The sequence below is a fragment of the Mizuhopecten yessoensis genome, unplaced genomic scaffold (genome assembly GCF_002113885.1).
Source record: "Mizuhopecten yessoensis strain PY_sf001 unplaced genomic scaffold, ASM211388v2 scaffold5989, whole genome shotgun sequence".
NCBI lineage: Eukaryota > Metazoa > Mollusca > Bivalvia > Pectinida > Pectinidae > Mizuhopecten > Mizuhopecten yessoensis.
In genome coordinates this window covers 481,833-494,836 of record NW_018406324.1, presented here as the reverse complement: position 1 = coordinate 494,836, position 13,004 = coordinate 481,833, and the positions used below count along the sequence as shown (strand labels likewise).

At 39.1% G+C, this 13,004-nt stretch overlaps 1 protein-coding gene across 5 annotated transcripts in view; it reads right to left on the bottom strand.

Moving 5' to 3' along the window:
- LOC110451403 (centrosomal protein of 295 kDa-like) overlaps positions 1-13,004 on the bottom strand; it is a 50,434-nt gene that overhangs the window by 21,143 nt on the left and 16,287 nt on the right. For 4 of the 5 annotated variants that reach the window (XM_021499392.1, XM_021499395.1, XM_021499393.1 and 1 more), the window contains exons 10-20: positions 12,126-12,225; positions 11,335-11,532; positions 10,780-10,923; positions 9,812-10,098; positions 9,471-9,553; positions 8,878-8,916; positions 5,561-6,984; positions 3,959-4,131; positions 3,010-3,403; positions 774-2,656; positions 197-437 (exon numbers count right to left, since the gene is read on the bottom strand). In XM_021499392.1, the coding sequence (XP_021355067.1) occupies positions 197-437; positions 774-2,656; positions 3,010-3,403; positions 3,959-4,131; positions 5,561-6,984; positions 8,878-8,916; positions 9,471-9,553; positions 9,812-10,098; positions 10,780-10,923; positions 11,335-11,532; positions 12,126-12,225 (4,966 nt within the window). The remainder of the gene's footprint in view (positions 1-196; positions 438-773; positions 2,657-3,009; positions 3,404-3,958; positions 4,132-5,560; positions 6,985-8,877; positions 8,917-9,470; positions 9,554-9,811; positions 10,099-10,779; positions 10,924-11,334; positions 11,533-12,125; positions 12,226-13,004) is intronic. The other variant, XM_021499396.1, reaches the window with a different exon arrangement.

The window sequence follows — 13,004 nt, the reverse complement described above, 5'->3', positions numbered from 1 at the left end:
TAACATGTATTACCTGTGTAGTCATGGTAACATGTATTACCTGTGTAGTCATGGTAACATGTATTTCCTTTGTTGTCATAGAAGGTGTCTTCTTTCTGACATTGTGGAAGATGTTTTTGTTTGTCATTAAAGGTGTCTGGACTTTGATTGTGAAATGTACCTAATTTGTGTTACATTTCATTGGAAGGGGTCTTACCTGTAATGTCATGGAAGGTATCTTGCGTAGACTTTGAGTGTGTGTTCGACACATCGGGATCAGTCAGGCTGGCTTCATGTTGCTCAAAAGACAGTGTGGAATTACTACTAGCAGTGCCGCGACTACTGTGAACAGACTTTTGGGGTGTCTGGCCGAAGTCCTCCTGTACCATACTGGTATTGGAGCTGAGAGTGACTAGTGTCAGGTTTGGCTCCTCAGATATACCAGACTCGTAGCCAAGCTGTAAGGACATCAACAACAGCCATGTACTCACTGGATACATATCTTGTACATACATATGTATATTGACAATGACACATTGAAAGGATGAAGACAATGGAAAATGCAGAGCAAAGAGAACTATGTTACAAATTTATATGTTATTACAAATATCAAATGCTTTAACAAAGCTTTTCTAAATATTCTATGATTCTTATCTAAATGATATATATTTCTATTCAAATAAAAATAAAAAATCCGGACAATTTTCAAAAGTCTTTATGACGTATTTGCATAACTGAAATTCATGAAACCATGAAAAACAAAGAACTTTATGTTAGCGAAAGACTTCCTTTACCTGGTCTAGACTTGTTGCGTCTCCAGCTGAGGGCAGACTGCTGGTTACCATGGTAGCAGAGTCCTCAGTCAACCTGAGTGGGGTCACATCAAAGCTTGACCCTGCTGTTGTTGTGGACAGCTTGTAAGAGTCCTCTGTTGATGCTACGTCGGAGATGGAAGCCGGTTCATGGTGACCAGACAATCTGTCATGTGACCATGCCTGACCAATTGTCCCTAGATGCTCAGTGTTTTCAGCATTACTTGACTGGTTTGGTTTTTTGTTTATAAGCTGTTTATGTTTTGCAATAATGTCTCTTGATTCTTGTATCAACACATCCAGATTTGCAAATTTCTTGTCTACATAACCATCTTCCGAATCTTGTTCAGATTCTGTGTCCAAACTGTACTGACTCAGACCTTGTGTGGAGTCTGCCCCATGTCCCGATGGACTTGTCTTGTCCAAACTATACTGACTTGGTTCCTGTGTTGCTTCAGCCCGACGACCAGATGGACTAGTCTTGTCCAAGCTGTACTGACTCAGCGACAGATCCTCATCAGTACCCAAGGTATACTGGCTCAACTCTGGTGCACTCTTTTCACCTCTCTGGGACACATCAGAATCATTAGTATCCAAGGACACCTGTGTGAGTGAAGATTCATTTCGAGTGGCCTTCCCTGTGGTGTCAAAACTATACTGGCTCGGGGATTGCTCCTTGTCAATCAGCGTGATCCCCTGGGTGTCCGACAACAGACTGTACTGACTGACCACTGGGGGGCCTCCTGAGCTGACAGAGGATGGTACCTCTGTTGATTGGCTCGACAAAGAATGTATTGAAGGTCTCTCGATGACTGACGATGAAGACAAACTCCCCCAGCCCTGACTGCGTGGAGTCTCTCCTTCTCCCCTACTGGAATCGGATGTGATGGAATGACGAGAAAACTCTGATGCCACAGCCAAGGTTTGGGGTCTCCCTTGGGCAGTATAAGGAGTACTTGTATATGCATAAGGGCCAGACTTGACAGATTCGTTGTCTGACAGGATACGAGGACCTCGGCGGTGCTCCTCCCTCAGCTCATCTCGTAGCTGTAGCAAAATACTGTCACGGTCCCTTCGGAATGGCCCAAAGTCTCGTGAGTTACGACCATGGAGTTCCATATCAAGATAGGAACTGGAGGATGAAACAATTCCCTCACTGACATTAGACCCAACACTCTCACGGGTTCTACTTGTACTGTCCATAGAGTCCCGCAACAGCTGTGTATCTGATTGGTCAATATGGCCAACAGGTGACCCTCTCACACCTGAAATGTCAGCACGACCTTCACTTGATGCTGCAGATGACCTTGTTGACCCTGAATGGTCACTTGCAGGTCCTTGGTGAGAGAGTTCCTCTGCTAGCCTCTCTATTGATGATCTAGTCCTGCTTCCGTCCCCAGATGAGAAAGAAGGCTTCTCAGCGAAGGTGTCCAGCGATACGGATGAGAATGGTTTTTGATAGGTATGGGTAGGCTCCACTGAGAAATGCATAGCATCATAGCTCCTGTCAACCTGAAGAGGTTTAGGATCAGGCAGGTCTAGGTACCCTGACTTACTGTCGTCCTGTGACTTATCATATTCAGACAAGGTATGCTGACTGAGATCCGATCCATTGGCTTTCTCTTCTGAAGATGAAGGCTGTAAGAATTTAAAATCTTGTTGTTTTGAACCTGTCGATGTTCTGTCAGGTTGAAGTGGTTTGAACTTTTCCTTGTAACCCAAAAACTCATCGGCCCACGACTTGTTACTCTGGAATGATCCGTTGGCACTTCCAGATTTTCCAGAAGTCTGTCCGACATATCGGAATGCGTAGTTGTCCGAGGCAGCCTGGGAATGCTGTGACACCATGCTGTCATCTATCGGCCCTGTGGAAAACCGAAATAAATTTGTGGTATTGATGTTTTTCTTGTATCCATCTATATGATCAAATCAGATTTAAATACTGCAATATCATTTTCTAGACACTTATCAACACTTTCCTTATACAGGATAGTATCATCTCAACCTAGATCAAACATTATTGTAAGTACAAATAAAAAAGAATTTAAAACTGTACATGTATTATATCATACATAAATCTGATTTTGATCCATTCTGACACAAAGTTTATGTAAAATACTGGAAACTTCCTATTTGATGAATTTAACATTTTGGAGCAATAGTATTCATAAGCAATAAACCCATTTTTTTTTAAATCACTGAGATATGCGACACTAACCTGTGGACAGTGATGAGGGTGACAGAGTGCCAGCAGACAGGGTGTGGAAGCTACCCCCCAGGGTGGGACTGTGTGTGCCGTGCCTCTGCCCCTCTGTGGAGTCCAGTGAAGCAAACACATCATTGGTCTGTCTCTTGAGCTTGTCCAGCAGACCACTGTCCAGTTCCCTTGCTCTGGACATCACTTCGTCTATCTGGTGAGTGTGATAACCAGACTCCCCTGCTGACCGTCGGTCAGTGGGGGTGGGCACTCGCTCAAATTCCTCTGGTATTGTAGGTCGGTCAAAGTCTATTGAACGTTTCACGGTGGATGATGCTTCACTTGAAGAGAGGCTTGGTCGGCCGGAGGAAAGGCGAGCTTCAGAATAGCGCGTACTGGCTGGTGTGTCCACCTCCTGTGTATAAGTAAATAGGTGATGTTAGGTTTATTGCTGGAATATCTGTGATGTATTTCAGTACACAGTTTCACAAGTATCCAATTACATTTAGTGTATCTAACACGTTTACAAGTTATTACTAGGTACATGGTAACTGAGGTACTAGACAGAACAGGAATGTTCGGGCATTGAATCATGGCTAACGTCCAGTGTAACTATTATTCTATTCACATTATAAGGTAACATTTAAATTGTGAACAGCATTCTGTCCAGAGTCATAGTCATGCAATCCTGTTCAGAATTATAGGACTATATCTCTGAACAGAAAGCAGTTCATTACTTATATTTTTCGTTCATTTGACTATTAATTCATAATTTAGCTTTCATTTTTTTTTTTTTAAATTTAAGGTTGATTTTTAATCAATGGAATAGCCAACAGCCAGTATTGGCAGGTCATCTCTGAATTACGATGTCACAATTGTAATGACATCATGATGATCCATCGAGATTCATAGTCTCATAAATCACAACTGACTTTGTTAGTAAATTGCTGTATATAGTGGCAACGCTTACATGTATCGTGCTGAGTTCATGTGGCTTATGAGTCCCTAGTTGAACAGCCCCGCGGTTAGGTGGTTGTCCAGGAACAGGTCTCCCAGGGGGTGAGGGTTGCTTCCCAAGAGGCGAGGCGTCAGAACTCAGGTCAGAGGTTTCCAGGCCGGAAGTATCACCAGTCAGGGAGGTGTCTGTAACCAAACAACTCTCTCTGTTACTACAGGCACATTAACAGAGATCGTAATCGTTTATTCCTCATGAACATTCACCCATTACAACATACCCCGCAACCAAAATAACTTTGACTCAATGAGTTCAACATCCTTCCTGATTTCAACTGGTAATTTTTTCCTGAACTTTTAATTCATTGAACTTTACTCACTAGACAGAAACATTTGGATGATCAAAACTGTATATGAAGACCAAAGGCAGAAAGAAAGAGTCTTCATTAACAGATAGTTTTTAAAGATGGGATATTAAAATAAGAAGTAAAATACTGAGAACAATAATTATAATAATAATTTGAGGTTCTAATATACCGCTTTATCACAACTTAGTTCGTAGGTCGTCTCAATGCAGTTCACAAATTATTATCCGTGGTTATAGGGCCTTTGCAACCAGCCAATATTTATTTATTGAAAAAGTAACTTTTCCTAAATCTTTGTGTATGAGATACTTCACTTTTTCATTAAAGGGTTTTAATTTCATTTGGCCTTCTGGCGTATACAATCCACTAGCCTGATACCTAGGGCTAGTAGATTTTATGTGAAAATTTATACTATGAAATTATAGGTTGGGCTAGTAGAAGTTTTCAAAATCAACCTGCAGACTAGTGTTCTAAATATGAAATTGCACACACATGACCTTACAAAATGTTTACTATTCATCAATTTACCTCTGCTTTATTTTCTCTATTAAGAAAGAAGCTCATTAAATTAACTAAGACCTCACTTTAGCCATGACACTGCTTTTCAAGGAGTTAGTCCTCACTCCCATGTCTTAGTCTGAAAACTAAAATACCTCTGCAGACTAACTCATTGGCAGTTTTTGTAACTTCCCCATGGAAATGACCAAGCTTATCTGCAGGTGAGAAGTGGTTGGAACATGCACTGAACTGACCCTTTTCATGTTCAGCTGTTACTGAATGAGAAACAAAAGCACAAGAGTAAACACGGCTCTTGATAGATTTTGGAAATTATGGCTTGGATTACTCCTTTTTACAAATGTCTCTGTGTTTCGTATCAGTATGATATAACAGGAAAAGTATGGGATTTCAGGATAATGCAGTTCCTGGTTACTCTCAACTAGATTTATCTCCCTCTTCTTTGCTCTGAGAATTCTTTTTTATATCAGGGATCCAGAAACTTGTTATATCCCTCAAACCCTTACTTTAACTCATTCACCCCTGAAATTCATAATGAACTTTTCCAACCTTTGAACTGGAGGAGTTCAAATGTGTTTTCAGGGGATAAATGAGTTAACTGTATAAATACTATGACCACACTTCCAGTTAATGTCTACACGTAATATTGTTATATGTCTGAAGTACATTAACTGGAAATATGGAACCAAAAGAAAAGCTAAGGTTAAAAAAGTAAAAAAATACTGTATCTGACATACCTTTCCCAGACATATTGAGGGATGTATCACTCTCATGGTTGATCTGTCGCTGAGCACGAGACAATTTGCTACGTAGGCGCTCCTGTTCTGCCATCAAATGGATTTGTCCAGTTTGATGTCGCTGTAGAATATCCTCCTTTTGTTTTTGAATATCCTCCAACTGTCTCCGTAAATCTGCTTGTCTTTTCTCAAACACTTGGTTACGGTCTCTTGACATTGTCAAGAGGTCAGAATCCGACTCTGACCCTGACCTTCGACCCGGGAGGGCTGGGCTCCCTTGCTCAGTCGAAGATGATGATAAAGCTGTGTCATCAAGATCACTACGACCAGTGTCACTGTCCCGAAAATGCTGCATGGCTGTTAATGGTGATTCCTGTAGAGAATCATTAAATGACAGCGACTTCCTCACCCTGTCTACTTTGGACCCCTTACTAGCCTCCGAACTTGGAATAGCTCCGCCTTTCTCTGGTTGCATGTCTCTACCTAGTAAACTGCTAGCTAAAAGTTTCCCGTTTTCATGTGACAGTCTTGAGGCATAGTAAGGGTGTGAAGCCAACTTTGACAACAACTCAGAGACAGCAGATTTAGCGGGGGATTTACCACCGGCAGGTTTGTCTGTTTCGTGTTGTAATCTTGACTCAAACAGGACAGACATGCTCTGTGCCACACTAGGGTCGTGACCAACGTTCACCTGGCTCCCAGACCTGTCACTCTCCGGAGATTTCAATTCTAACTGTGGGAACCTCTCTAATAATTCTTGCCGTCTTTTTTCAATCTCGGCTCTCGTGTCGGAGAGAATTTTTTTACTATGTTCATGCCTATGTAACAAATTCACTTGATACTCTCGAATCTTTTTCATTTGATCAGAATGGTCATCGGCTTTCCCCTCCCCTGGTAACATAGCACCTGACAGGGTGTGGGGAGCGGGGGGCAGTGATGAGTTCAGGTAGTTTGTCTGCTGCTGCCGGGCAGCAGGCGACAGGTATGCACCAACAGGAAGTTGACGGTGAAGGTCAGAGGTCAAGCCATTTTGACCTTTTGATGGATGAAGGTCAGGTACCATACCAGAGTACCCTTTTGACTGATAAAGTTCAGATGTTACGCCATTCTGAGCTTTTGACATAGAAACATTTGGTGGCCTCTCCGAATCACTCAAAGAGGTAGGCTGTTTTGTGATTTGAGTGGGAAGTCCTGAAATTCCATAAAATCCAGATGCAGGTTTGTCTTTGGCAAGATGAGCAACAAGGCCAGCTGATGATAGATTCACAGATGAAGAGGAAGAAGGTGCGTGGCCATTCATAAGGAAGTCTGGTATCTGAGCGCCCTCTGGTGGTGCACCAGAACTCGATGCCTCAGGCTCCAGAATGGACTTATGGTAGGAATCAAGGGCTGCTAATTTGGCCTCCAGTTCTCGCTTCTGTTGTCTAGGAAGAAAAACAGGCAAACGGGTAATGGAAAGGATCAACGAAGTATAAATACTATACAGTATTTACTTCATTATAGACAGGTAGGTTTAGGATCAGTCTATCTTAAATACTGTACATTGCAAATTCATTACAGACAGGTAATGATTGGGGCCAGTCATGTTTAAATACTATACATTATTTACTTCATTAAAGACAAGTTAGAGTAAGAATCAGTCCAATTTAAATACTGTACATCGCAAATTAATTACAGACCGAAAATGGCGAGGCCAGTCAAGTTTAAATACTATACATTACTTAATTCATTACAGAGAAACTTTAAATCTCTTTACACTATTCAACAATATTGTCAAATATACAAAAGATATTTCAAGGTTGCCTCTGAATAAAGGCAAGCTTTGAACAAAGGAATATGTTTCTCCAATGCAACACTACAGGGTGTATTACCAACAAGTGGGACAGATACAAATGAAAACTGCATAAATTGAATATATTTTAAAAATATATGCTGAAGTCATTTTAAAAGTTTACACTACAGTAATGTTCCATTCAAACTTTTAGATTAGTTCTTGTGTATGTTAATTATGAGTAAAAAATCTACACACTATTTAATATTATAAAGATAACTGTATGGAAAGAGAATGTTTGTTAGTACAATTTTTACAAAGTAATCATAAAATAATTAAAAAGATGTGGAGTTGTTCTACTATTGACTACTCTGTTGTACTGACTAAACTATAATATAGAAACAAACTGTACAGGAAAAGTTACAAGAAAAATGTAACAAGGCATTTGGATTGATATGTCTCGCCTGTGCCCCGCTTTGACCATCAATGCACATATCAGAGAAACTAACTTAAACGTAAAAACTTTGATGAGGATGCTGACAAAGTCAATGGACCATGAAAGGTAGGCCGCATCCAGTATTTGATGCATGGGTTGAGATGTAATACCAAAGATGCATCTATGGTCCAAGTTTGGTTGGTGTAGCACTTAAATTATATTTTCAGTGAAACTAAGTTAAATGCAAAAACTTAATGTTGACTCCACTGTTGCAGGAAAAGCAACACCTGAGTCTCGCTTCCGCTACTTCGTGGCAGCAGGACAAAAATGGAATGTTATTTTACATTGCACTCTGCTGTCAACCATGGCAATTTTTTTTTGCATAGAAGCAGCAAAAATATAACACAATTGTTATCATCATAATGACAGTTCTTTAATAGTTTAATGAAGGCCTTTGTACCTGTGAAAAGCTGTCAGAAATATCTGTCCTGTAGGGTTTCTTTATACATGGTCGTAATAGTGACATCACAAGGAACTATTGAATAACATCTTATTTAGTCTATAGTTGATGATTCTCAATAGCTGATGCCATAACTGATACAACTATTCATTTATTATGGCATAGAAGGTTTATACTTTGTAACTGCTATCAAACATTGCTATTGATGAAGACACTAAGAGGAAGGATAGCAATGAGATAAAATATCAGTATTTTATAATGCTGAATGAAGCAATAAGCCATACAAAGATGAAAATTATTAACTATAAATTATAAATATAAAAAAAATGTGAAAATCTGATAGTTTCCGTCTTACATTTGACAAGAAATAGGACATATCTCACTTGACTTAACAAAGATAATCCCTCCTTACAATCAATAAAGACGAACTTCAAACATAATTTCAAATAATATACTTTCGATGTTTAAGCTTCTTTGTAGAGATCATAAAACAGCCAAGGAGTCCGACTAATGCTATGGAGACAATGAGGTGATGATGAGTGTTTATAAGCACGCCAGGTGCCCTCTGAAGCTGCATCTAGGTAGGAGCATGGAAAAATCGGGAAATGTTTAAAAACTGATAACTACTTCTGGCAAAATGTTATACTTACATCAATTTTGTACCAGTCTCCATTAATTTGTAAATGGGACTGGAAAAATAACATCACTACATACAAGATCTGATCGGGAAACTCAGTAGGACCTTAGGCCAAGTTACGACAGGAGAGTTTGAAAACATGAATTAACGCTTCCTGATAGTTATATCACAACAGGGGCCGAAATTTGAAATTGTATGTAGAACCTTCATTCTACATAAGGTAGAATGTGGAATTCTACATTCTACCTTATGTGGAATGGAAGATTGGGAGCTAACTATATGATAAAAAGAATGACAGAACTTTTTTAGGAGTAAGTCTTCGGGTTCCCTTTGTTTTTATTATCAGCAAAATAATCTCTGTGGCTTCCATCTTCTGTGTCCAACAACACAATTCAGCCCTAAAAATCCAGACACTTTACTTTCCAAAAACTGATTTTAGAATAATGAGCTACCTGGATTACCAAATCAAAATTGAGACGTGATATGACTTCAAATTTTAAAATAGAGAGTTTATATGTGAGTTTTCCTGATTTCCTGATTCAGGGTTAGATATTCAGCTGTGTTTGGGATCACCAAGGCTCTCTGTATGCCCCAGGTAACACTTACTCGAGTGAGCGCTGTTGTTCTAATATCTCTGCCACTGTCCTCTCTTCCACTGGTTTACGTGGCTTAACTTCCTCTTCAGAATCCTGTACAAACAAGTGCTATAGTATAAGATACTCGTATTGACTTGCATTTAATTACAGAAAAAAAACTACATCATGCATCATATATAATAGCTGTATGTCAGATATCACCTAGTTCTCATGAAATCTCACAGAATTAAAACATTTCAGTAAACTACTGCTTGTTTTGAGAAACAGATTAACATGATTCAACACAAAAACATGGACTTTTGTATTAACGCTTATTGGCCAGAAAATGGTTTGCTGAAACTTCTGGCTTACCTGTGCATATGGATCTGTGTGTCTGAATTTGGCAGCCATTTCCATTGGATGTAGTAAAGGAGCAGGTCCGTGTGAACCTGGAGCGGGAACCCTCATACTGGGGGCGTGGCCTCGGGGGTCACCAGTGGAAAGGGCGTGGCTTTGTATGTTGTAGGCAGGGCTTTGTGTGTAAGGGACGGGGCCTCGTGTGTGTTTCATCCCATGTATAACTGGCTGTACCACAGACCTAGGATGTTCTGTGTGGGAGACTTCTGTGTCGGACAGGGAATACTCGGACAAGGTCGGAGCTGTGATAAAAATGTTGTCATGAGAGAAACAAGCAGATGGGTTTTCAGCAAACATATTCAAAGAATGGAATGCTAAACGTATTATTTGATAATTATTCCATTTTACTGAAGACTATACTCTGAGAATGACAGATCCAAAAAGTTTAATTTTGCTTCCTTCTTGTGAAAGTTCCACTTTTTCAAATTATGGGCATTTTGGTTACACCAAATACACTATGCAAACCTATATTAAATTACCACCTAACATCTTAATACTACACAACTTTTTTATATTCAGCATTATATCTCTGACTGATCACAAACAATCTTTTCACTACATGTCTTGCAATGTCAGATCAGTTTTTAAATTTTTCATCAAACAATTCCGTCAACCAGAACTGTCAACCAGGGCCGCTTTCGTTTAACGTGATCCAAACGGTTGAACCAGTATGACGAAAGTTGTTCATTTATGAAATAAGGTCAGAGCTAGTAGTCAGATGCTGTTTTTAGGCAACAAAGCCTTGCAAGGCCTGCATAAAACCAGACAAACCAGTTGTTTCGCATAAATGAGCAGGGCCCAGGGTTGCATTGGTTCTTGGACCTTAGACTGACTTGCCTGGTCAATTTTAAAAGACAAGTTCACCAATCCTCCAAATCAGAGATTTCAGACATGTTATTGTATTAACTCTAGGACAAGAATACCTTTGTCAAAGCCATTTTCCTGGTAACCGTTGGAGATAGGGGGTTGGCCCTCCTGACCAACATTCCGCATGTCCCCCACAGACTTCGACACCCACTCCTGACGTTGAGTCTTGATTTTGTCCATCAACTTCCGGAGTACTTTTTCTGCAATGTGATTCAAAAGGATAATAGATCTCCTGCAGATTAAAACTGATTCCTGGATAGACATAAGGAAAACGACAATACTGAAAACAAGTCAACACATACTATTACTACATAATTTCTCGTGAAACCTTAACTAGTTAAAAACCTTCATTTAGTAAATTGATTCCTGCAATATTTTCGTCAGTATACTTTTTGATATCTTAGAAATTAAAAAATGTGTAGCGTTAAATTAAAAAAAAAAAAAAATGGTAAAAGATTATTTGTATGCTGTTGGGAGGCAGAATCAAGGATAGTATAAGTTTTCAAAATTTGATCTGGTTCTTTTTCCATGTGTATATCTAGTTTTATATAATTATTTTTTATTATATTATCACGCTAAAGGAAGATACCAAAGTTTATAATGAGGATTACCAGGTTTTTTGGCTGGCGGTTTATCACTGGGTTTCCTTGGGGTGTTGGTCATGTCTTTGAGGACTGAAGGAATGGAACCCAGTGTGGATTCAGGGAGAGGTGCTTCGTCCAGAGTGGACACGTCAAGGGACTCGCTGGCGGACGGTGTCTCCGGGGGAGGATGAGGGTCCAGAGCGAGGCTCAGATCTCCCATAAAGTCTGAAATATCACATTGCCATTAACACATATAATCCATTTTTCTAAAATTTACTGAAAGTTAAGAAGAAAAAAGAAAAAAAAAGAGCAACCTTATATTAATGACATTTACATTGACTTTTAATAATGCATTGTAAGTAAACATAAAGTCTGAAATATCACATTACCATTAACACATATAATCCATTTCTCTAAAATTTACTGAAAGTTAAGAAGAAAAAAGAAAAAAAAAAGAGCAACCTTATATTAATGACATTTACATTGACTTTTAATAATGCATTGTAAGTAAACATAACGTCTGAAATATCTTGGTGCCATCAACACAAAGATAATCTAATTCTATGAAAATTGCTTAATGTCAATAAATTACACAAGTTTAAAAAACAAAATTTGTATAGCATTGACATGGACCTTTTATACTGCAGTGAAACATCAAGTCTGAAATATCTCAATGCCGTTAACAGTACTTAACACACAGATAATATATTCTTCTAAATTCCTTAATGTCAAGAAATACACAAGTTTATAAAAACAATTGACTCAAAGCATTGACTTAACATAATGCATTGTCCATTATTGTATGGTTCTACACTTACTTGTCTCCGCCATGTACATGTCCTCGAAGGCTTCCTCCATGTTTTTCTGTTTGTCTTCTTTATCCTCCATACGAAAATAAGGGGGCTCATACACTTGTTTCTGTTTAACAAATAAATATTTATGTTCAGAGTTATTTAACAACAATAAGGTGCTATATACATGCATACCACTCAATATACATTCGTGTTGCTCTTGGGCTTATGTGGACCAGTGATTCAAACACTTGTTCCTGTTTTAAAATCAATCATAATAATAATTAATAATAATTTGAGGTTCTTATATACTGCTTTATCACAACCTAGATCATAGGTCGTCTCAAAGCGGTTCACAAATTATTATCCATGATTATAGGGCCTTTGCAACCAGCCAATATCTTTCACAACTCCCTGGGGAGCATACAGCTTGTGCTGCCATTTCGGCACTCACAGCTAGCATTCAACAATTTTAGCACTACCCAACCACGTACTCATTTACAGCTGAGTAGACTGGAACAAGCGGAGTAAAGTGTCTTGCTCAAAGAAACAACACAGTGCCGTGCCGTGACTCGAACCTGCAACCCTTCGGTCACGAGCCCGGCGTCCTTCCACTAGACTTCCGTGCCTCCTACATAGCTCTATAGTAACTTAACAAACAAAAGAAACTGGTCTAACATTGTCAATGAACAGTGAAAGCTAAAGAATTCAATTGAAGTGCTCCACTAATTGTTCACATTTTATACTTGCCAACTTTTGAAATTTCCATGTGGGAGATTACACATGCTCAGAATCAAAAGCTTTAATAAAATGTGTGTAAGTACACCCCAGGGAAAAAATACCTTTAACTGGTATCTTTTGAGCTGATCTTTCAGATAAAATCATCAGACCTTAGAAAATAGGATT